We start from the raw sequence: 24,443 nt of genomic DNA on the forward strand, positions 1-24,443 counted from the left end.
CAGTGCATTTTTAGTTATTGAGATGGAGATTCTTTGGGGAGAAGCAACATAATGATATGGTAACAGTATCATCATATTCTGTTAGTTAGCAGGTTTAATTAAGGATAACTTAGTTTTTCAACTCTTACCCAAAAATTAGTTTCTACACTATGATTTGGGTCGAAATTACTTGTCTTTAAAAAAAAAAAAAAATCCTAGTGAAGATCTGTTTTATATCCCTAAGTTATTTGATCCTCTTTCTATATTGAAATGTTACCTGTTTTCTTGTTACAGCATTTATATTTCTTCAGTGAAAACCACTGCTGACTAATTTTGCCTCTTGATTTGGTTATTTACATTTAGAAACTGTATTGTTTGGAAAGTTGCAAAATGTGATGGTTTAATGACAAATCAGTAAGAATTAACTTTGAAATACAGTTTTTTTTTTCCCTGTTTTGAACTAAATGTATTGGTATCTTCCTTTTGTTTCTTTAATAGATAGCAAACAATAAAGATGCATTGAGGAAGACATGGAACCCTAAGTTTACACTAAGAAGTCACTTTGATGGCATTCGAGCTCTTGCTTTCCACCCCATAGAGCCTGTTTTGATAACAGCATCAGAGGATCACACGTTAAAAATGTGGAATTTGCAGAAAACAGCCCCAGCCAAAAAGTGAGAATATTCTACTTTAACTGTATTTGACTATTTTAATTAACAGTTTTCAGCAGAAAAATGCTTACTTTATTATTTGCTATTAAATTCCCCAAATATCTCTTCTAATTCTTTCTTCTTTACCATGTCACATAACTTAGAGTATTTTCCCGTTCATACCCACAAGCTAATTTAGGTTGGAAAACTGACCCTTAGGGAGAAAATGGTATTATTTGATGGTTTCCCAGGGTTTGTGAATGCTGATTGCAGTCTTTATGTGGTGTTTTAAATAACTATACTATTTGGAGAGCCCATTATCTGTACTGAAGGTTTTTGCTGTTGTAAACAGATACGGGCATATTTAAAATCATCAAAACCCCTCCCCAGCCCTGTGCCATGTTTATTACTTGGTTAGACTTATGGAGTAGAAGGAAGGGAAGATTGATTGGAAGGGGGGTAGGTGAGAGACCTCTCTTTGGTCTTGTGTTTTGGCCTGGACCATATGTCTAGACTGAAAAGCACTGTTGTTACTCTCATTTAACTGCTAGTGCTTGCCTTGGCCCCTTGTGTCCTCTCTAAGCCTGGATAGACATGAATTGGTATAAACTCCTTATAGCAGTTACTGTCCTGATCCCACTCGGAACTCTTCTGCTTTCTTCCTTGGGTCACGTGGCTCAGAACCCAGCATCTGCCAGCAAGAGCCCTTCTACAGTGTTAGCCACCTCTCTTATGAAGGATTAGAAATGAACATCAAATGGAGATCATGAAAGTTTTACTCCTAGTAGAGGATATCTATTGCCCAGTTTAAAAGAGATCAATGACGTTCCTGCTCTGAGTCATACATTGACTAGATAAAATAATTAAATCATCAGATAACTTAACCAGCTCTTGCTAAAACCAAGTAATTCCTCCAGTAGATTAGGTGTGGTCAGCAGAGAAAAAGTATTTTCTGGTTGTAAATTGTGCTCTTTGTCTTTGAAGGTCTTTAGTCACAGCGCGCATCATACTAGACCAGAGAATGTGACTCTTATTATATATTCTCTCTTCTTTTCCTTTTTTGTTCACCCCATGGCATATGGAGTTCCTGGGCCAGGGATCAGATCCAAGCTGCAATTGTGAAATATGCCACAGTTATAGCAATGCCAGGTCCTTAACCCACTGTACCAGGCCAGGGATTGAACCCTCATCCCAGCACTCCATTGACGCTGCCCATCCTGTTGTGTCACAGCAGGAACTCTCATCATATATTTTCAACTAAAATTTAGAAAAATGTGAAATAAACTTTTTGCTGGTGTTAGCTTAGGAACAACACCTTCACATGCAGGTATCAGTAGCCTGTTTACCTTTGAATTTAACACTTTGGAAATGAGGTGGGATATCATATATGCCAATAAAAAACTGTAATACAGTTTGGAAAATGGTAAGTACTTGACTTTAAATCCAGTTTCCATTATCAGTCATGGCAAGTATTAGGTACTAAGGGAGTACACATACACTTGGTGTTCTTTTTTTTTTGTCTTTTTGTCTTTTTGTCATTTGTAGGGCCACTCCTGCGGCATATGGAGGTTCCCAGGGTGGGGTCTAATCGGAGCTGTAGCCACTGGCTACAGCCTCAGCCACAACAATGCAGGATCTGAGCCGCATCTGCAACCTACATCACAGCTCACAGCAATGCCGGATCCTTAACCCACTGAACAAGGCCGGGCATCAAACCCACAACCTCATGGTTCCTAGTTGGATTCATTAACCACTGAGCCACTCCGGGAACTCCCCACTCAGTGTTCTGAGTGATGAATCTGTTGATGATTTGGATAGTTTGTGCAGTTATTAAGGGCAGACATGTTAATCTTCGTGGAAACGCAAGGGATTAAAATACCATTTCTTGAAATCCTACTACGTGCGTGGTTCTTTCCCAGACTGTTTTACTTATGGAATTTCTTTTAACCTGGTGAATAATTGGTGTTATCCCTAGTTTTCTGTCTTATTTTAAACACAGAGGAATCTCAAGTGCTGAAAGATTAAATATGTTACCTAAAGTTAGACAGTTAGTGACAGAACTGGAAATTGAATCCAGAAATTTCTCTCTTCAAAGTCCATGATATTATTTCCCCTGAGTGAAGCTCTCTCTCTCTTTAGTCAAATAGATTAGGACAATGCTGAAAGCTAAAAGTAACAAGGTGTCATTACTAGACAATGATTTTGTTTCTTGAAGTCACAGAAATATATGATTGGTGTTAGGTAATCTTTCTTGTGTCCTGGAAATGATAATGATATATTACCATAGTGTTAGTATTTCTAAAGATAATTTTATGACATATATTCATTCATACTCTTTACTACTGAAACTTAGAATTATAAAACTCCTCTTTCTCTGTGTTTTAGGAGTACGTCCCTGGATGTGGAGCCTATCTATACATTCAGGGCTCATAAGTAAGTATGTACTTTTTCTTTGTGTTAAATCAATATCATGGTAAATCAGCCTGATTAAAATATTTTCTTTTCTTTAATTTACATATTTGTGTTATGTATCATTTATATTTAGTAGCTTTTTTTAAAATAAATGTAAAAGAAACTGGCAGATAATATGATGTTAGAGACCGGTTTATCACTATCAGAGATCCTTACTGAAATTAGATTTTATTTGCATGATATTTAGATGATATATATATATTATCTTAAAGTTGAGGAAATTAAGTTTAACTATTAGAAATCCTGGTTTTTTTTCTTAAAAGTATCCTAAATAAAAGTATCTGAGACTTTTAAAAATTATGATCATATTTTGCATAGTTTTCCTGTTTCCATTTAAGTTTAAGGAGTGTACATATTCACTTGATATAGCACAGGTTGGCATACTTTTTACATATAAAGGGTCAGATAGTAAACTTTTTTTAGGCTTTTCTGGCTACATATTTTTATGTTGTATGTTCTTCTTTTTACTTTACTTTTGTGTTACAGCCCTTTAAAGAATGTAAAAACGTGAGGACTGTACAAAAACAGTCCACTGCCTAGGTTTGGTCCACAAGCTATAGTTCACCAACCTCTGGTTTAGCGCAGGAAGAAAAATAAATATTGCTTTGATGGTTTTTTTTATTCGTTATACAAGGCAGAAAATGAGAGAGCCATTTGAATGACTAAGTATTCTTTTTTTTTTTTTGTCTTTTGTCTTTTTGTTGTTGTTGTTGTTGCTATTTCTTGGGCCGCTCCCGCGGCATATGGAGGTTCCCGGGCTAGGGGTTGAATTGGAGCTGTAGCCACCGGCCTATGCCAGAGCCACAGCAACGTGGGATCCGAGCCGCGTCTGCAACCTACACCACAGCTCACGGCAACGCCGGACCGTTAACCCACTGAGAAAGGGCAGGGACCAAACCCGCAACCTCATGGTTCCTAGTCGGATTCATTAACCACTGCGCCACGACGGGAACTCCAGTATTCTTATTTTTAACAAGTCCTATTATCGGATTGATTTTTGATAATAGAAACTGATTTTTCTCTTCCAGAGGTCCAGTGCTTTGTGTGGTAATGAGCAGCAATGGTGAACAGTGCTACAGTGGTGGTACTGATGGGCTGATCCAGGGCTGGAACACTACCAACCCCAACATCGATCCCTATGACTCTTATGGTATGTGACTCCCTGGAGATATGAAAGAATAAGATGTTTTCTTTTTACATATTTTACATAGTGTATATGAGGATAAAGTGAGATATTTTTGAAAATAAATTGGTAAAAGAGAACAGGACTCCTGTATTTGGGAATCAATTGGATATAGTTGATCAATTTTACATATATATGAAATGCTAAAAAGAAGAAAAAAATAATGTATTCTTTTCTGAGAAAACGGTTCCCACCCCTAAAAGTCATATTGATTGGAAATGCTGGCTTGATTGACAGCTGTTTTCTTCATTTTAGACACCTGTACAGTTTTGACACATTATTACAAATCTATAACCATATTTCATCACTATTCTTGACAAACAGCTTTGAAGGAAAATGAATGTTGGCATCATCTTCTTGATCAGTTATTAAAGGGCGTAGAGGCTAATGATTTTGTTTTTAACTGCTGCTTCTGCGCCATATTGGAATTTCCCAGGCTAGAGGTCAAATCAGAACTGTAGCTTCCGGCCTGTGCCACAGCCATAGCAACGCGGGATCTGAGCTATGTCTGTGACGTACATCACAGCTCATGTTAGCCTACTGAGTGAGGCCAGGGATTGATTCTTAACCCACTAAGTAAGGCCATGGATCACCTGTTGGTTTTGTTGGGTTTGTTGCCACTGAGCCACCATGGGAACTCTGAGGGTAATGATTTTTAAAGTGTGTACAACCAAAATATTGAAAAGGCCTTAAAAATTAAGAAGTGCCCTTCAGACTTGGAAACAGCACCATGAATCAAAAATCCATATTATAATCTATCACTAGATATTATCATAAATTCCCTTGCAAAAACTATTTAGGAACTATTTTGGTTTCCTCTTAAAATTCTCCGTCAGTTCTAGGATGATACAAAATATGTTTGTCATAAATCCGTATTTTATTTTTGTTAACATTTTAGATTAGTTTTACTACCAAACCTAAAATAAGAAATTGAATAAATAAAAATTTATCCCAATGTTTATTTAATAAGCATTTTGTGAAGGGTAATACCCACCCATCCCTCCCCACTTCTCTTACAGATTTATCTGTTTCATACTTTTCCTTACTTCCTTTATCCCTCAATCAGAGGCTTGGCTGACATCATTGTGTTCCAAGCTACCCCTTCACCTTTTGCTCTTGACCGCATTCTCGTTTCTTTGGAGATTTCACTCTAATGTCTTTCTTTTTCTTTGCCTCTGGCTCTCTCCCTCTCTCTTGCTCTCTTGCTCCCATCTGAAACCTTACCTTCTTTGTCCTCTTTCCATCCCCACAGCATATAGGTAAATCCATGTATCTCCCTTTCTGGGCAAGGAGACGGCTTTTCTTTCTTTCTTTTTTGGCCTTGCCCATGGCATGCATAAGTTCCTGGGCCAGGGATTGAACCCTCACCATAGCTGTAACCAGAGCCATAGCAATGACAATGCTGGATTCTTAACCCACTGAGCCGAAAGGGAATGCTGAGAAGCCTTTTCTTAATTCCATTTCCCTCTCTAGTTTTTATATAGTCTCTCTTTCCTTCATTTCATTCATTCCTGTATCTTTTTGGTGATGTCTGGAAACAGAATTACTAGTCACTAATTCCATATCCTGTCTCTGTGTATCATTCCTCTGCATTCTGTCTTCTGGTTATACTATGAAATTATAATAAGATTGTCAGTAACTACCTAATTGGCTGATCCAACAGGTATTTTATAGTCCTTCTTTTACTAGATGAATTGGGCTGTCTGAAACTGGAGCACTCTATCCATTTTGAAATTAGTTCGCTACGGGCTTTTTTGCTATTTATTAACTCTTTGACAGTTTCTGTTCCCTATCCTTCATAAACTCCCTTTGTTTTTCTCACCTTAAGTGTTGGCATTTATCAAGGCCCAGATCCTAATCTGTTCTTTGCGTTGTGTATATACTCTTTGGTAGATTGGATCCACTTTGTAGTTTTATATGCCGTTGACTCATAAATCTCTTCAAGCGCCAGACTACCTACAGAACATTTCAGAGTGGCTGTCTCATTGTCCATAAATCCCTACAAGCTCTGTTTCTTCTCCCATATATTCTTCATTAGTTGGTGGCACCACCCAAACTAGAAACCTAAAAGTTATCCTTGATTCCTTATACTGTTGTATTCTCTATACCTTGCTGATTACCTAGACGTTCGGGTATCACCCCTGAAATATTTCTGTATTTCTCCAGTTTACTCCTGCTCTGCCCTTTTACCACTGTCCTCACCTGGATCTTTTTTCAGTCTCCCTTTCTTCTGAAACAGTCCCCTTGCCTTCATCATGAGTCTTTGTCTTCTACACTACAATCAAAATTATCTTATTAAATACTTACATCAACCTGCTGCTCCTTCAGTAGTTCCCTGCTGCTTTCAAGATAATTTCCAAGTACCTTAGTATGTCATAGAAATCCCACCATAAACTGGCCACTTTCATCTCATCTGCTCCCTGCCTTGAATTTCACAGTCTGGTAATAATGAGTTTCTTATAAATTTCCTCAAATAGCATATTATTTTTCTTTCTGTGATTTTGTACGTGCTGCCTGCTCTGTCAGGAGTCTTTCCTTTTCTTTGGCCAACACCTGTATGCTCTAGGCATCATTCTCTCCAAGAAGCTTTCATTCCTCCCAATCACTCTTCATGGGAGCTGTCATCTGTCACTGTTGTATTTAACACGGACAAAGGTGGTATTGTGTATTAATTATCTACATGGCCCCTGCATCTAGCCTAATACACAGTGTGTCTCTAATAAATATTTTATGGTATGACTGAGAGAGGATGTAGGACAGAGAACACCACCAACATTTTAAACTTGACATCTGTGAGCCGTCTTGAAAGTACCACTTCATGGAGTCACTGTGAGGATTAAAAATTAAAGTTGTAGATTGGATTTTATCATGAAACAGCCATAAGCAACCCCCCGTTTGCCCCCCCCCCCCCACTATATGCACATTATTTATATGTCACCTCTTGCTGTTTGAGAATTTGGGGATTCCTGTGGATCTCAGTTCATGTCCATTGTGATTGTCAGAGGCCTGTTGCTGCCAGAAATGGCTGCCATTCACAGCACAAGTGGTCAGAAGGAGTGTAGCAAAGTGTGGAAGGGCTCAGAGGAGGGAAAGGGTTTCTGTCCACTTCCTCAGGGAATAGGAGTTGTGGATTCTCTGAGGGTAGATTAAGTTCAAACGGTTTGTGTTAACATGCTTTTTAAAAAATCTAGACAAATGGAAAGAAAAAAGGAGGGAGAAGGAAATAACCTACTTTTTAAAAGAAGACAGATAGGTACTTCTAAATTTTAAACCCAACATTTGTATATTTCCAAGCCTGATTCTGCTGCATTTCAGAAGAATGTTTGTATGTTTTACTTTTCTTTGGAATGTAAGTACCTTTATGATTTGTGCTTTTTTCTCCTGCATTCTTGCTCTTGTGTATAGATCCTTCTGTTTTAAGAGGCCCTCTCCTAGGCCACACCGATGCAGTCTGGGGTTTGGCTTACAGCGCAGCACACCAGCGTTTGTTGTCCTGTTCAGCAGATGGCACTCTCCGTTTATGGAATACAACTGAGGTTGCTCCAGCCCTGAGTGTATTTAATGATAATCAAGGTACATACTTTTTTCCATTATTTTACTGAGTCTTTTATAAACGCCTTATTCTAAAAAGAAACGAATAAATGATTTATAAATTCTTGCTGTTTAAATTTAAAGTGAAGGGTTTTTTTTTAAGCAATGAAAATATATTTGTTTGAATTTCCAACTTAGTATGTATAGGTTTAAAAAGTATATTGTTTGATGAGACAGCTTTTTTAAAAATTTAAAAAATTGAGATGTAATTTATATACAGTAAAAAAATATTTTAAGCATACATTTTAATGAGTTTGACAAATGCATAAAACTCTTGCTTTTTTCAAAATATTGAATATTTCCTTCACTACCCCAGTGTTTCCTTGTGTTCTTCCCAATCAATCCCTTTTCCTCATTCCCAACTAGAGGTACCCACTGTTGTGATTTCTTTCATTATAAAAGAGTTTTGTCTATTCTAAAACCTCACATAAATGAAATCATACAGTGCAACTATTTTTGTATCTGATGTTTCTTTCACTCTCACTATAACATTGTTGTGTTTTATCCATATTGTAATAATCTTACTTATTTATGTTTTTTTGTGTGTGTCTTTTTGCCATTTCTTGGGCCGCTCCCGCAGCATATGGAGGTTCCCAGGCTAGGGGTCGAATCGGAGCTGTAGCCACCGGCCTACACCAGAGCCACAGCAACTCCGGATCCAAGCTGCGTCTGCAACCTACACCACAGCCCATGGCAACACCGGATCCTTAACCCACTGAGCAAGGCCAGGGACCGAACCCGCAACCTCATGGTTCCTAATCGGATTTGTTAACCACTGAGCCATAGCGGGAACTCCTGTGTTCTTATTTATTGTCTTTTTATGGCTGCACCTGTGGCATATGGTAGTTCCCAGGCTAGGGATTGATTTAGAGATGCAGCTGCTGGCTTTTGTCAGAGCTACAGCAACGCAGGATCCAACCTGTGTCTGTGACCTATACCACAGCTCATGGAAATCCACTGAGTGAGACCAAGGATTGAACCCACATCCTCATGGATACTAGTCAGGTTTGTTACTGCTGAGCCACCACAGGAGCTCCAGTAATATATTTTTATTGTTTAATAATAAGTATTTCCTTAAACCATTGTTTATCATTTACCTCTTGATGGATATTTGGGTTGTTTCCAGTTTTTTACTGTTATGAACAGCTATGAATGTTCGTATCTTTTTTTTTTTTTTTTTAATCGCAGATAGGTAAAGACCTGGAATTAGAATCACTGGGCTTTAGAAGTAGAATTGTATGCATAACTTTATGTGAAATTGCCAAACTTTTCAAGAGTGGTTATGCCATGTTACACCACTGACAGCAATGTATGAGAATTCTAGTTGTTCTAAATTCTTAATTATAAACATTTTAGTGTTTAGAGTGTATTTAATTTTAGCCATTTTGGTAGGTTTGTAGTAGTATTTCATTGTGATTTTAATTTGTATTTCTTTGGTGGCTTATTTTGACAACTTTTTGTGTGTTCATTGGCCATTTAATGTATTTTTTTGGAATATATATACTTGCACTGTTAGCTTGCTTTACTTAGATTTTGAATCAGATGGAAAAATCAGATCATATTCTCATCTACATATAATTTTTTATGTTTATAAATAAATTCGAAGTTTTCACCGAGTTTTACCTTATTCTAGATGATAAATAGAAATACTTTCTTTATTCTTGAGCTACCATAACGTGTCTAGGTTTTGATGAGTTGCCTGTATGATATTTGCATGACTCTACCAATAAAAATTTAAAATCTTACCTTTTATAGTCTACATTTTTAATGATTTTGAATTCCTAGTAAGAGATGGGCTTTTAAAAATGAAGAATTCTGGTGATGCCACTCTAAACCTTAGGTTATTTGAGGTGGAAACAGAAAAACTTATGTCCATACATGCTTTCCATTTATTTTTGAATAAAGTCATGGATTCAATGAATACAATAGCTAGGTGACTGTTAGAAGATGTGATAAACAAGTAAGGATAATAAAATAGACTAGGACTAAAAGTAACAAAAGAAACAATGTCTATTGAGTGGCTGTGAGCTCATTCTTATTCTAATATCAAGCCTTATTTATGTTTTAAGGAAATCATACTACAGCTTAGCTATATTTTAAGCACATTGTCAAGTAGACACTCTAACTGCCTTTCTCTTTGAATACTCTGACTCTTAGAATTGGGAATCCCTGCCTCGGTGGATCTAGTGAGCAGTGACCCGAGCCATATGGTAGCATCATTCAGCAAAGGATACACAAGCATCTTTAACATGGAAACACAACAGCGTATTCTCACCTTAGAATCCAACCTGGATTCGAGTACGTATACCAATTTTAACTAGTCTGTGTTTGGATCAATTTTTTAAACTTGATCAAAATTATAACTACTAGAGTAAACTATGAAAAATGCTTATCAGTATAAAATGTTCTGCCTTAAAATCATACAGTACAGTTACTTAGAAGTAAATGTGATTCACAGTTGATTTTAAGACTTTAGGTTAAATTTATTCACACTTATGTTTAATTTTATACCAGATATTTAGTTTTCAATTCTATTTGAAGAAAATAATATTCTGAATACAGGCATATCTTGGAGTTATTGTGGGTTTGGTTTTAGACCACTGCAGTAGGAATTCGCTTGTGGCACAGCGGGTTAAGGGTCTGGCATTGTCACTGCAGTGGCTTGGGTTGCTGCTGTTATGGGGGTTCGATCCCCAACTCAGGAACTTCTACATGCTGCAGGAGCAGCCAGAAAACAAACAGTTCGCCACAATAAAGTGAATATTGTGATGAAGTGAGTCACACAAAGTTTTGGTTTCCCAGTGCATATAAAAGTTTTGTTTACATTATGCTATAGACTATTAAGGATGTAGCAGCATTATGTCTAAAAAAATGTATATACACTTTAATTTAAAAATACTGCATTGCTGGGAGTTCCCTTCTGGCACAGTGGAAACACATCTCACTAGTATCCTTGAGGATGCAAGTTCGATCCCTGACCTTGCTCAGTTGGTTGGGAATCTAGCATTGTGGTGAACTTTGGTGTAAGTTGCAGACGTGGCTTGGATCCCTCATTGCTATAGCTGTGGCATAGTCTGGCAGCTGTAGCTCTGATTCGACCCCTAGCCTGGGAACTTCCATATGCAGTGTGTGCGGACATTAAAAAAAAAAAAACAACAGGAGTTCCCATCGTGGCTCAGTGGTTAACGAATCCGACTAGGAACCATAAGGTTGCGGGTTTGGTTCCTGGCCTTGCTCAGTGGGTTAAGGATCTGGCGTTGCCGTGAGCTGTGGTGTAGGTCGCAGATGCAGCTCGGATCCCGCGTTACTGTGCCTCTGGTGTAGGCCGGTGGTTACAGCTCCGATTCGACCCCTAGCCTGGGAACCTCCATATGCTGCGGGAGCGGCCCAAGAAATGGCAAAAAAAAAAAAAAAAAAAAGACAACAACAACAGAAAAACACTTTACTGCTAAAAAATACTATTATCGGAGTTCCCGTCGTGGCGCAGTGGTTAACGAATCCGACTAGGAACCATGAGGTTGCAGGTTCGGTCCCTGCCCTTGCTCAGTGGGTTAACGGTCCGGCGTTGCCGTGAGCTGTGGTGTAGATTGCAGACGCGGCTCAGATCCCGCGTTGCTGTGGCTCTGGCGTAGGCCGGTGGCTACAGCTCCGATTCAACCCCTGGCCTGGGAACCTCCATATGCCGCGGGAGCGGCCCAAGAAATAGCAACAACAACCACAACCACAACCACAACCACAACAAAATACTATTATTCAAGCCTTCTGCGAGTTGTAATCTTTTCTGGCTGAGGGTCTTGACTCGATGCTGATGGCTGCTGACTGATCAGAGTAGTAGTTGCTGAAGGTTGGGGTGACAGTGTCAATTTCTTAAGACAAGTAAAGTTTGCCACATCAATTGACTTTTCCTTTCACAAACAACTTCTCTGTGGTATGCATTGAAGTTTGATAGCATTTTTACCCACAGTAGATCGTGTTTCAAACTGTGAGTCGTTCTTCTCAAACCCTGCCACTGCTTGATCAACAAGACTTATGTAATTATGTAATAATCTTTTATTATTGTCACTTCAATCTTCACAGCATCCTCACCAGGAGTAGGTTCCATCTCAAAGAACCACTTTCTTTGCTCATCCATAAGAAGCAATTCCTTATCTGTTCAAGTTTTATCATGGGATTACAGCAAGTCAGTCACATCTTCAGGCTCTCTCCTTCTTCTTTTTCTAAAGCAAGCTCTACTTCTAATTCCAGTTCTCTTGGTATTTCACTGTAATGCAGTTACTTCCTTCACTGAAATCTTGAACACCTCAAGGTCATCCATGAGGGCTAGAACTAGCATATTCCAAACTCTTGTTCATGTTGGCATTTTGACCTCTTCCCGTGAACCACAAATACTCTTTTTTTTTTTCTTTTTACCATTTCTTGGGCCGCTCCTGCGGCATATGGAGGCTCCCAGGCTAGGGGTCTAATCGGAGCTGTAGCCACCAGCCTACCCCACAGCCACAGCAACGTGGGAACCAAGCCATGTCTGCAACTCACACCATGGCTCATGGCAACACCGGATCCTTAACCCACTGAGCAAGGCCAGGGATCGAACCTGCAACCTCATGGTTCCTCGTCAGATTCGTTAACCACTGAGCCACGACAGGAACTCCATCCACAAATGTTCTTAATGGCATCTAGAAGGGTGAATCCTTTCCAGAAGGTTTTCAGTTGACTTTGCCCAGATCCATTGGAAGAGTCACTATCTATGGCAGCTGCAGCTGTAGCCTTATGAAATGCTTTTCTTAAATAATAAAACTTGAAAGTCGAAATTACTCCTTGATCCATGGGCTGCTGAATGGAGGTTGTGTTAGCAGGCATGAAAACATGAATCTCATACATCCTCATCAGAGCTCTTGGGTTACAAGGTGCATTGTCAACAAACAGTAATATTTTGAAAGGAATCTTTTTTTCTGAGCAGTACTTCTCAAGAGTGGACATAATATCTGGTAAACTATGTTATAAACAGATATGCTGTCATCCAGGCTTTGTTGTTCCTTTTACAGAGTATAGACAAAGTAGATTTAGCCTAATTCTTAAGGGCCCTAGGATTTTCAGAATGCTAAATGAACATTGGCTTAAGCTTAAAGTCACCAGCTGCATTAGCCCTAACAAGATAATCAGCCTGTCCTCTGAGACTTTGAAGCCAGCATTGACTTTCCTCTAGTTATGAAAGTCCTAGATGGCACCTTTTTCCGATAGAAGGCTGTTTCATAAACATTGAAAATCTGTTGTTCAATGTAGCCACCTCTATCCATTATCTTAGCTAGATTTCTAGATAACTTGGTGCAGCTTCTATATAAACACTAGCTGCTTCACCTTGCACTTTGATGTTACGGAGAGGGCTTCTTTTCTTAAATCTCATGAACCAGTCTCTGCTAGCTTCACACTTTTCTTCTGCAGCTTTCTCATCTCTCCCAGCCTTCGTAGAATTGAAGAGAGTTAGGGCTTTGCCCTGGATTAGGTTTTGGCTTAAGGGAATGTCGTGGCCAGTTTGATCTTCAATCAAGACCACTAAAATGTTCTCCAGACTGTTTCACTTTCTTATCATTTGTGCATTCACTGGAGTAGCATTCGAAGATCTGCTCCTTTTCATTCACAACTTGGCTAACTGTTCAGAACAAGTGGCCTAGTTTTCAGCCTTTCCTTTTGACATGCCTTCCGCACTAAGCTTAATCATTTCTGGCTTTTGATTTAAAGTCAGAGATGTACAACTCTTCCTTTCATTTGAACATTTGTCCATTGTAAGTTTATTGCTTGGCCTAATTTCAATATTGAGTGTCTCAGAAACTAAGGCAGCCCAAGGAAAGGGAGAAAGCTGGGGGAACAGGTGGTTGGTAGAGTAGTCAGAACACACAGCATTTATCAGGTTAACCATCTTATATGGGTGCACTTCATGGGACTCCCAAAAAATTACATTAGTAACATTGTAGATCAGGGATCACAGATCACCATAACAAATATAATAATAATGGAAAAGTTTGAAATGTTGCAAGAATTACCAAAATGTGACATAAACATGAAGTGAACAGATTCTGTTGGAAAAGTGGCGCCAATAGACTTGCTAAAATGCAGAGTTGCCACAAACCTTCAATCTGTTTAAAAAAAGAAAAAAAAATCCACTGCAGCAACGCCAGATCCAAGGCACATCTGCACGCTGCACCACAGCTCATGGTAATGCAGGATCCCCAACCCACTGAGCAAGGCCAGTGATCAAACCCCTATCCTCGTGAATACTAGCCAGGTTCGTAACTTGCTGAGCCACAATGGGAACTCCCGTACACATCTGATCATTTCAAATAATGAGGTTTTAGTATTAAGTTTTCTTTCCTACCCTTACTTCTTATTACTTCACTCAACAGTCTATACACTTGAATTATTTTATGCTCTTATCAGTATATCAAAAACTTAGTGAATTCATAATTCTATGATAAATGATGAATATCTATTACACATGCATTGGAAACATGTAAAAAGAAATTACGTGCATGTCTAATCAAAAAAAAAAAAAAATCCAGTGTCTGTGAAGCACAATAAAACTAGATATGCCTCTACAAAGTAAATCTATTTTTCATTTCTTGTAACTTTATCTTATTTTTTAATTTATAGTTGTACAATATTATATAAGTTACAAGTGTGTGCAGTGTAATGATTCACAATTTTTAAAGGTTATACTTCATTTATAGTTACTATAAAATATTGGCTATATTCTCCATGTTGTACAATATATCCTTATAGCTTGTTTTATACATAATAGTTTGTACCTTTTACTCCTCCACCTCTCTTTTGACCCTCCTCCTTCATAATTTTATTTTAAAAATCAACTTTGTAGCTCAGCAGTTAACGAACCCTACTAGGATACATGAGGATGTCGGTTCAATCCCTGACCTTGGTTAGTGGGTTAAGGATTCCGCATTGCTGTAAGCTGTGGTGCAGGTCGCAGACTCGGCTTGGATCTGGCGTTGCTGTGGCTGTGGTGTAGTTTGGCAGTTGTAGCTCTGATTCGACCCTTAGCCTAGGAACTTCCATATGCCTTGGGTGTGGCCTAAAAGCAGGAAAAAAAAAAAAAAATCAGCTTAAGTTTATATTTGACACAGCTCAGTACTGATTAGAAAATAGATCAAGTTGTGCCTCTCAGAATCCCACATCTGAAGGTTCTTATTGGATATAAGAAGTCAGAAAATAAGTAATTTCTCAGATTATAAAGAAGATATAGAATCTTTTTGGGGGGAGGGCTTTTTTTTGGTGACTGTTATTCTCTATCTTTAGGCTTAAAACAATAATAGTTTAGACTACAATTGATAAAGAAAACTACATATAAACTATTGTTTTAAGCTGAAAACTAGCTTTAAAAATAATTACTGTGGTGTGTGTGCACATGTGTCTGAATGTGTGTGGTTCTTTCTCTTCTCCCTTTTCTCTTTTTCTCTCAAAAAATTCCTTTATTCCTTTTTGGCTTTCTTCACTTTCTCTTCTTAATCTGTTTGTCTTTTGTTTTCTTCTGGTGTCCTGTGAGAGTTATTTGGGGAGGTAGGTTTGAATGGAGCTTTGAACTATTTGGATCTAAAAGAGAGAGACAAAAAAGTCAAAATTGAGATTATGAAATAGGAAAATGAAATTTTTTTTGTGCCAAGAAGTACGTGTGTAGACTCTTAGTAAATTTAAAATCATACTGAAATATATGACCTAAAGGTACAGTAGTAAAATGGAAAACCAATGTGAAGTTAAGAAGGATGTGAACATTTTTGAAATTAGCTTCAGAGATTAAGGCCACATCTTTGAGTGTCCTTAGCATAAATGTTGATTTTTTTTTTAATGACTGCTACAAATTAATAAGATCTCAAGTCTAGTGGGTGAGATAGAAAAATGGAACTAGGCAATTCCATTTTTCCTCCCGAGCTGTATGACTGTAAAGTCATATGACTTTTTGCCTCATTCTAGAAGCGTTTTCTGAAGAAGACTGCCAAGAATGTTTTAAACGAAGAAAATTATTGGAATAAATGACAGTTCTTTTTTGTTATATGTCCTGACATTTCTTAAATTACCAGTTTGATTACTTTAGAATTATATAAAACAAATTAAGTCTTTTATTCCTTTCTACTATGACAACCCCTTAGCTGTTTATATTTGACTGTGTTACTGCATTCTGGAGTTTAGAAGGTGTTTTTCTAAATTAAAGTTCAGACCAAACATGTTTTAAGGTAAAGTGTATTTCACATAGTTTAAGAGGATAAAAGATGTTTGTTGTCAGAATCAGAATAAATTATCTTCTCATTGCTGTCAGTGGCAGTTTGACTGTCATTAAATCAAAGGTAGTTGAAGCAAGGAATTGTGTACTTGTGAAAAGAGTGAAAAAGTAAACCATTTCTGGGTTGCAAGCTGAATATAAATATTTGGAGGATTCTTTTAAATTCATTGTGAGAAAGATGGCAGATAGGTCTTCAGTTTATTTCTAGTGTTCTTTGCATTTTGCCTACCTGTGTATTTACCACCAAGTAGAGAAATGTCCTTAAAAAGTACCACTAAATAGGAACTTTCTTTTGCCCTCTTCCATTATTTGATTTCTTTCATACTTATTTCTAGATCTCAGAGTAATTGAAGCTGTTCTAAGAAACTTGTCTCTCATGATATATGGGATGTTTTACTTGAAGTCTTCCTTTTTATTGTTATTCTCCTGCTAGATCTTATAGAGAATATTGTTCAATGGTGTGTTATCTTTGGAGGAAAAATATCCATAGGCTGAATTTTGAATCTAAACTCTTTGCTGAGAACTATTTAAATTGAGTATAACTGACCCAGAGCTTACTCTGCTTGGTAAAGTCACTTTTTGTTGTGCACTTAGATAGCAGGCTAGGTAGCCACCTGCAGTGAGAATGGAAAAAGACTCTTCTTCAGCTTTTAAGATGTCATAATTCTAGGTACCACATGAAAAGCCGATAGAGTAGACTAATATTAGAGTTATTTTTAGCTATGCATAGCTATATTTTCTGTTTTATGAGTATAAATCCATAATACCTATTCTAAGATCTAAAATTTTTTTAAAAAATCTATATTTTTTGAAATATTTTTAAAATTAAAGTTTCAAAAATAGTACAAGAACTCCTGGCTACCCTTCACCCAGAATCACCAGTTTGTTACATTTTGCTACATTCATCACATTTACTTTATCCTTCTCTGTACATGGGTATAATTTAAAATTCGGGAGTTCCCATCATGGCTCAGTGGTAATGAACCCAACTAAGATCCATGAGAATGTGGGTTCCATCCCTGGCCTTGCTTAGTGGGTTAAGGATCTGGCGTTGCTGTGGGCTGTGGTATAGGTCGAAGACGTTGCTCGAATTCTGCGTTGCTGTGGCTGGTGGCATAGGCCAGCAGCTGTAGCTCTGTTTTGACCCCTAAAGCCTGGGAACTTCTGTATGCCACAGGTATGGCCCTAAAAAGGCAAAAATAACTACATAAAATAAAATAAAATAAAATTCGGAGCCACTTAAGAGACATATATCTATACACCCTAAATCCTTTAGCACGTAATTCTGAAGAACAAGAACGTTCTCTGACAGCACATTACATAATCAGAATCAGAAAATTTAGCATTGAATCAATGCTGCTGTATGAGTTACTCTTTACTCAGATTTGCCTGTTGTCCCAGTAATGTACTTTATGAGGACGTTCCTTCTCCCTAGACCAAGATATAACAATTATTTAACTTTGACATATCTTAAATTGGTGTTATCTCTATGTAGATTTTTTTCCTTAAAAGTATCTTAACAAATATCATTATTTAAACTTAAGTTCTTAATAATTGATTTCCGTTTGATGAAAGGCTTCCAGGAGGAGCTTGTGATTGTTTGGGATACCAGTTTTGGCAGTGATCTGATGGGCATGAGTCATCTGGTTGGAAGAGAGGTAGAAATGAGAATGGGTATTGGCTTTGTCACCATAATTTTGGGGAAGTCACAACTGTTTTCTGGACCTCGGTTCATTCACTGTGTTATGGGCCTAATGACTTGCCTATCTCATTGTGCATGTAGTTAAGATCTCTTTCAAAACTGTTTAAAAGTGTACAGAAAAAACTGTCAGGATGCTGTTTTCACATTCCAGATTGGTAGACTATTAATGATAACCATTTCTGTTATGAGAAAGAGAGGATTAAAGAGTTAGGAAGCTGTCTTTGTCATGTTTATCTTTAGATGATAACCATGTGATAAAGCGCTGTATATCTAGAAAGAACTGAGATTTAAACCTGAGAATGATCTACATGAAAGTAATGATGGAATTTTATTAAAATAGCAGAAATATCACAGAACACTGTAGGATGAGAAATGTCAGCGGCCCTAGGCTAAGCCCTAGGTCGCATCCATAGATAGTGGATGGTGGAAAAGGAAATTCTAATTCCTAGATTTTTCTAGATTCATCAGTAAGTGTTTGCTCAGGTGATTCTCATTTATAAGCATTGTGGTTATGGACACGATTGTGGAATAAATGAGCTAAAGACAAAGTCACATCATTTACTTTTCCAGTCTCTTAGGTGAATATTCAGTTCTCTTTTGTGTGAAGAAATAGTAAGCTTTGACAAATTTGTGTTGCTCTTTAATTTTTACTTTTTAGCAACCAACTCTTCCTGCCAAATAAATAGAGTCATCAGTCATCCCACTCTTCCCATCAGCATCACTGCTCATGAAGACAGGCACATCAAATTTTATGATAACAATACAGGTAAGAATTCATTGAAATTGATTTTTATTAAAAAAAAAATCCCCACTATAGTTTTGGTATCTGTCAGTGGTTTTATAGTCAGGGAATAGGCACTGAAACACAGTTCCTCTCCTGGACCAGTTTCTTTTTATTCCAAATAAATCTGCTAAAAACTAGTCTTCATGATGGCATGTAGAATCTTCTTGGTTTATTTAATGGTAAATAGGTGCTATATTTTGGCCATAGAGCCAAGCTTTTTACTGGGAACACAGTGACAAATTTATTCAGAAAGCAATAAAACGATCTCTTGCTGCATATATATTGGGGGAAAAATAGGAACATGTTGGGAGTAGAGGCACATGATCAGTATATTTTGTTCAAAATTGTTTGATTTTTTGAAGAGCCTTAGTGTTGCAGATGGAAAAACCTGAGTCATTGGATTTTTTTTTTCTTTCCATGGGCTAATTTTTTCTGTATTATAATACTGTTTGGTACTGATTGATTTGAACTTCCCAATTTTTATTAGATTATATTTTGCTAGTTTAAAGGAAATGTGTGAAGAGCTGGTTGGGAGAAAAACTCCCTGTATTAGCAACCATATTTACTATTGGTTTTGTAAATGTATTGACTTTTGCTAACTTTCCTTCGCGTGACTGGTGAATAACTTATTATTTTTAATCATTTTCTGTATATACCAGAATTGTGGCCAGGTTTTCTATCTGTTCCTTTCGCTTTGTCTCAGTCATTTCCTCTGTTTTTCCATGAAATTTGCCTATAGCTAAAGGATGCAATGTCTGAGTTCTAGCTAATGGAAAACAAATTACTGACTTCCATATTGTGATTTGAAAGACAAAAATATCTGAAATTTGAGCTTTTGTTTCTCATCATCGCCATGACTAGAGCAGGGAGGGAGCCCTGTGTTGTTCTGGCAGTTAGAAAAGCTGTTGCTGCAGAGACTAGACAGAGAGGGGTTACCAGAGAAGCCAGTGCAATGTGGTAGCTCATTAGTATTCAGGATGAGGAAAGCAATTAATAAAGAGTAACAATCTCTTTTTCCAAAGGCAAACTGATCCACTCGATGGTAGCCCACCTAGAAGCCGTAACAAGTTTAGCAGTTGATCCTAATGGCCTGTACTTGATGTCTGGCAGTAAGTACAACTATGGATTATTTATTTATCCTTATCATTTTCATATTAATGTGATTTTTCTTTTAATTTCTTTTTTTTTTTTGATATAGGTCATGACTGTTCAATACGTTTATGGAACCTAGAAAGTAAGACGTGTATCCAAGAGTTTACAGCGCATCGGAAGAAGTTTGAAGAGTCAATTCATGATGTAGCTTTCCACCCATCCAAATGCTATATAGCCAGTGCTGGGGCTGATGCACTGGCTAAAGTCTTTGTATGACACAATGCATCGTCTTCACCTTCTAGCTCTTTATAAATAATCAACTGCACAAAAGAGATACAGAAGACCAGGGCAAGAATTAACCCATCCAGCCCTTTTGTTCTGCTGAAGGAGCACATAGAACATTTGTTAAAGTATAGTTTTGCAATTCGTTTACTGTTTTCTAAAACTAAGGTTTGTTCAGGTTGCTGCAAGCTCAGCTGAATCTGTAAGCCTGAAAACTTTAACATTTTTCCCAAAATAGGAGCTTTTATTTCTGAGGTGGTTCTAATTCGCTAGGCAGGCCTGAGCGAAGAACCTAGATTTAGCTTGTCCCTGTTGAGTAAATAGGGCACATTATAAGGGATAATTAAAAAGCTTGATGGCTGGGAATGAGTGGAGGAAGAATGGAAACTTAGACCTAGTTCACCCCTGAGAAATCTTGTTACATTAGGTAGTCAAAACAATAGTCTTTATCATACCTGCTGTAGTAACCCCCATGTATATAATGACCAGGCAGTGTTAAAATGAGTTTTTAATTTAGCTCTCCTTTCAATTGTTCATATAAAGCACCTGAAAAAACATTTTACCTATTAGAAGGAAAAAGGGAAATGCAATAATATGTTAAATATATTATTACTCAGAAATGCTAAACAAATATTTAGTTTGTAAGAAGATTTCTATATTGTATTACATTTTTGAAAATAGATTTGGTACCATTCTAAAGTTTAGCATCAGAAACACTCACTGTTATGAAGAATAGTTGATAGAGTCTGCTTTTACTAAAGGATTTAACTTATTCAAGTTTAAGATTCTGTTTATTTTTAAGGGCAAGCAGGGCATATCTTTATAATAATTTCTATTAATTTTAAAATTCACTCTATTCATGTGATATTTATAGTGCCAGAGTGATTATTTCATATCAATGAAATCTTACCTTTCAGTGGTTGAAAAGCTGAAAGTTATTTACGAGTACTCATCTGTCAAAACCTATATAACCATGCCTCATGATCTCTACTCCTTCTTTGTCTCTTGTATTCAAATTATCTGACACTTACCAAAAATAGTTTGTAATTATTATGGTTTAATAGTCCAAAGGGTATGGTTAACCTCAGGCAGCTGCTTTTGCAGAAGTACTAAATAAAGCAAATGTTTTGTACCCTAGAAGTTCCCCTATTCGTATGTCCAAGAAGAACCTCTTGGAAGTCTGGATGGAATAGTTTGGTGTATAATATTGGTTAAAGATTTCTCTCTTTCCCCTTCTCTAACCCACCTCCAGCATGTAATTGGAATACACAACATGTTTTAATGGGCAGTGAATCAATATTGTTTCTGGGGAAAACAATGTCTTAAAGGACCAAGGTTCCCTGAGCTCACTTTATTTATGGTCTGCATATGGTCAGCTCTTGGGATTTCCATGACCCCCCTCTCTGGACCTGGTATGTAGACCTCATTCCTATAGCTGTCTCACCTCTCTTCACATTCTCCTCTTGTTTGCCCAAATGTCAGAGACCAATCTGGAAATTAGAAATAAGTGATGCCCAAATTTCCAGCACAGTATATCTTTAATAGGCTCTCAGACTTAAAAAAAAAACAAAAACTCGTATCCATAAGTACTTTAACCTTTTAATATAATTCCTACATTCCTATGCCCACATATCCCGTTATCATAACAGTGGCACTTCCAATGATACATACATCTACTCCATGAAGAAGTATTCCAGTGATGGTGTAGATATTAATTGACAGTTTTTCTTTCAAATATCTGCTTATCTGCCTCTAGAATTCTGCAGCATACAGGCAAATTTTCTTTGAAGACCTATGTTAAATTTGCCTGGGTGATATATAGATAGGCGTTAATATTTTGACACAGCTACCTTTGTCATTTCATTTGAGCTTTGGTTAACAGCGGGCTCAAGGGTTGCCTTTGTATATTCAAATGAATTGACCTGTATGTGATCTACCAGGTAATATTTATATTACCACACAGGTTTAGATTTCCACATTGTGTTTGGTGAAGTCCTCTTTTGATTCTTCGCAAAGTAAATAAAAGATGTCACTGACATAAACATTTGTAGGATACTGGAAAATCCCAATCAGGTGCCCTTAATTGGCATGTTTATGGTGGATGACTACAAGCTATTGTTCTACCAGTTATTGCTTTAATTATCTTCCAAGGTCTTCAGTGCCTGCTTTACTTATGTCACTGGAAGTCTCAAAACCAAGACACTCTCTTCGCCTGAGTTTTATGCCTCATGGTTGAAGTTTTTCTGTTAATGAGTGGAAAATAACCATGAGATACGTAGACTAGTGCAAGTGATGGAACTGTTGAAAGTTCCTTAGAAAGCCAGTGCTGTGCTCTTGGAGATTGTACCCAGAAACAGATTCTTCTCCACTAGCACAGCTTGGATCTCAGCCTAGAAATGAGCCAAAGCTGTCTTCCAGCCGGAGAGAAGCATATACATGTGCTGATTTTTCCCCCAGCCTATCAAAGATTCAATGAAAATTGGCAAAATGAACAAATTCCACACTCAAACACTCACTGAAATGCTTTCATAGTGCTTTATTTGTAAATATTTTGGATGAAATGTATTGGAGTAATATGAAAATCAGCAGGAGATGTGGGTCCCTGCCTCATTTTCATATGCTGTGGATACATCTCTGGGAGCTTGCAGCACCCTTCTCAAAACTCAGCTGTCATATGGGGCTCATTTGCTACTCAAACAATAGACAAATATTTAACATAAGTGATATAATGACCTTCAGTATTTTTCTATTGAACAAGTTTAGCAACTTTTGCCATTAAACAGATGATTAGTTATGCAGAGTATTTAGCTTTTATAATCATTTAGTTATGACTAAAAGGGGGGAAATTGAGCTGCATCACTGATGATGAACTTTGTGAGAAATTTTTTGTTTATCTGACTTTCATTCCTTCAGTATTCTTACTATAAATTTCTTTTGGAGATAATGATGAAGATTTATTTGAAAATGTCTAAAATGTATGTATATTTTATAAATATATATTATATATATTATAGGAATATATATAATATATATAGAATATATATATATATATATATATATATATATATATATATATATATATATATAAAACAAACCATAGGTGCATTTTACTGTTTTGTATTTTCATTTTTGGAGGTAGTGTACACAGCAGGTAATGATGAGTATGATGATGAGTATTGTGCTGTTTGCTTTTGCAGTATAATATATAGTTCTAAATGTTTAAATTACTGTATATACTATATTCATTATAGGCTAGCATGCTTGTTTTAAAGACTGTCATTCTAGTTTATTAAAATCTGAATGTAAGAAAACTTGGCTATTCAAATGTGAATTGAAAAATATTCCATTCTCAGTACTGAAGTATTTCCATTGAACATTCAGGATTTTTGACAAAACAGATATCATCAAGAAGGCAATAGCTAGAGAAAGAGAGGTGCCTTTAAAAAAAATGCAAATGCAGCCTTACAGTGAGGATGAGGATTGAGTTTTTTTCTGGGTGAAGGGGTGTGAGAGAGTGTGAGTGTATGTGTGTTGTGTGTATGCTTGCCAGTCTACAAAGGTCCTGATTTGTGACCATCAGTGTCTTTTTAATGTATCTGTTCAACTTCTAGGACTTCAGGGGACATTTCATGCGCTGTCTTCGTGCTCTTCTGAGCACCATAAATACTTTCCAAGAATTTTGAATGTGAATTCCTAGAAATTTCAATAGAGAAGAAAATAACTATTCTTTCATTATAATTCAAGTTCAGGTAAAAGGAAAAGTTACTGATTTACCACAATTATGGGATCTCATTAATGTTGGCTAAGTAAATGTAATTTTTAAAGGCTCACTTTTTTAGTGCTTCATATATTTCCCCTTTACACAAGAGCATGTCATGAAATTCTTATGTGAAGGTTAAACTAGTAAAAGTTATTTTTAGATTAAACACCTGAACTAGTTAAAATTCCACCTAAGAATAGTATTTAAATGGCATCTTTCATATCTACCTCTTTGTCATTGCTGCCATTTTGACTCAAGCAAATCTTTATGACATCTAAAATAATGGTTGGATGCAATTTAAAAATCTGTGTTGGTGCTTTTCTCAGGCTTTGTCATTTAAGTTGTATTGAACAAAGATGTCACAAATCAGATTGAAAGGCTTAGAATTACTTTGATTTTCTTTTGAAAAAACTGCTTAAAATTTATCAATGTTGATAGTGGAGATAGTTAGCTTCTGGTTAGTATATATGTCTGTGTGATATTTTCAACCATGAGCCAAACAGTTATTGAATTTACATGGGAAGAGAGCTCTAAGTATAATTTTCTTCATCTTATTCTTTGAAAGCTATTTCAAGGCTATAAAGTACATCATGATTGATTTCTTTTACTCAGAAGTTGCCTCTGTGTTACTGTGTTACTTGTTTAGTTATTTATGTAATTGCAG

The 24,443-nt window shown here is 36.9% G+C and overlaps 1 protein-coding gene across 2 annotated transcripts in view; it reads left to right on the forward strand.

Moving 5' to 3' along the window:
* Positions 1-21,156, forward strand: part of STRN (striatin) — a 104,461-nt gene extending 83,305 nt beyond the window's left edge. For both annotated transcript variants that reach the window (XM_047782284.1, XM_047782285.1), the window contains 8 exons: positions 478-653; positions 3,015-3,062; positions 4,130-4,251; positions 7,690-7,857; positions 10,033-10,173; positions 18,520-18,627; positions 19,668-19,754; positions 19,844-21,156. In XM_047782284.1, coding sequence (XP_047638240.1) covers positions 478-653; positions 3,015-3,062; positions 4,130-4,251; positions 7,690-7,857; positions 10,033-10,173; positions 18,520-18,627; positions 19,668-19,754; positions 19,844-20,013 — 1,020 coding nt within the window. In that variant the 3' untranslated portion in view covers positions 20,014-21,156. The remainder of the gene's footprint in view (positions 1-477; positions 654-3,014; positions 3,063-4,129; positions 4,252-7,689; positions 7,858-10,032; positions 10,174-18,519; positions 18,628-19,667; positions 19,755-19,843) is intronic.
* Positions 21,157-24,443: the final 3,287 nt, after the last annotated feature.

This window comes from Phacochoerus africanus, chromosome 5, assembly GCF_016906955.1.
Source record: "Phacochoerus africanus isolate WHEZ1 chromosome 5, ROS_Pafr_v1, whole genome shotgun sequence".
Taxonomy (NCBI): Eukaryota; Metazoa; Chordata; class Mammalia; order Artiodactyla; family Suidae; genus Phacochoerus; species Phacochoerus africanus.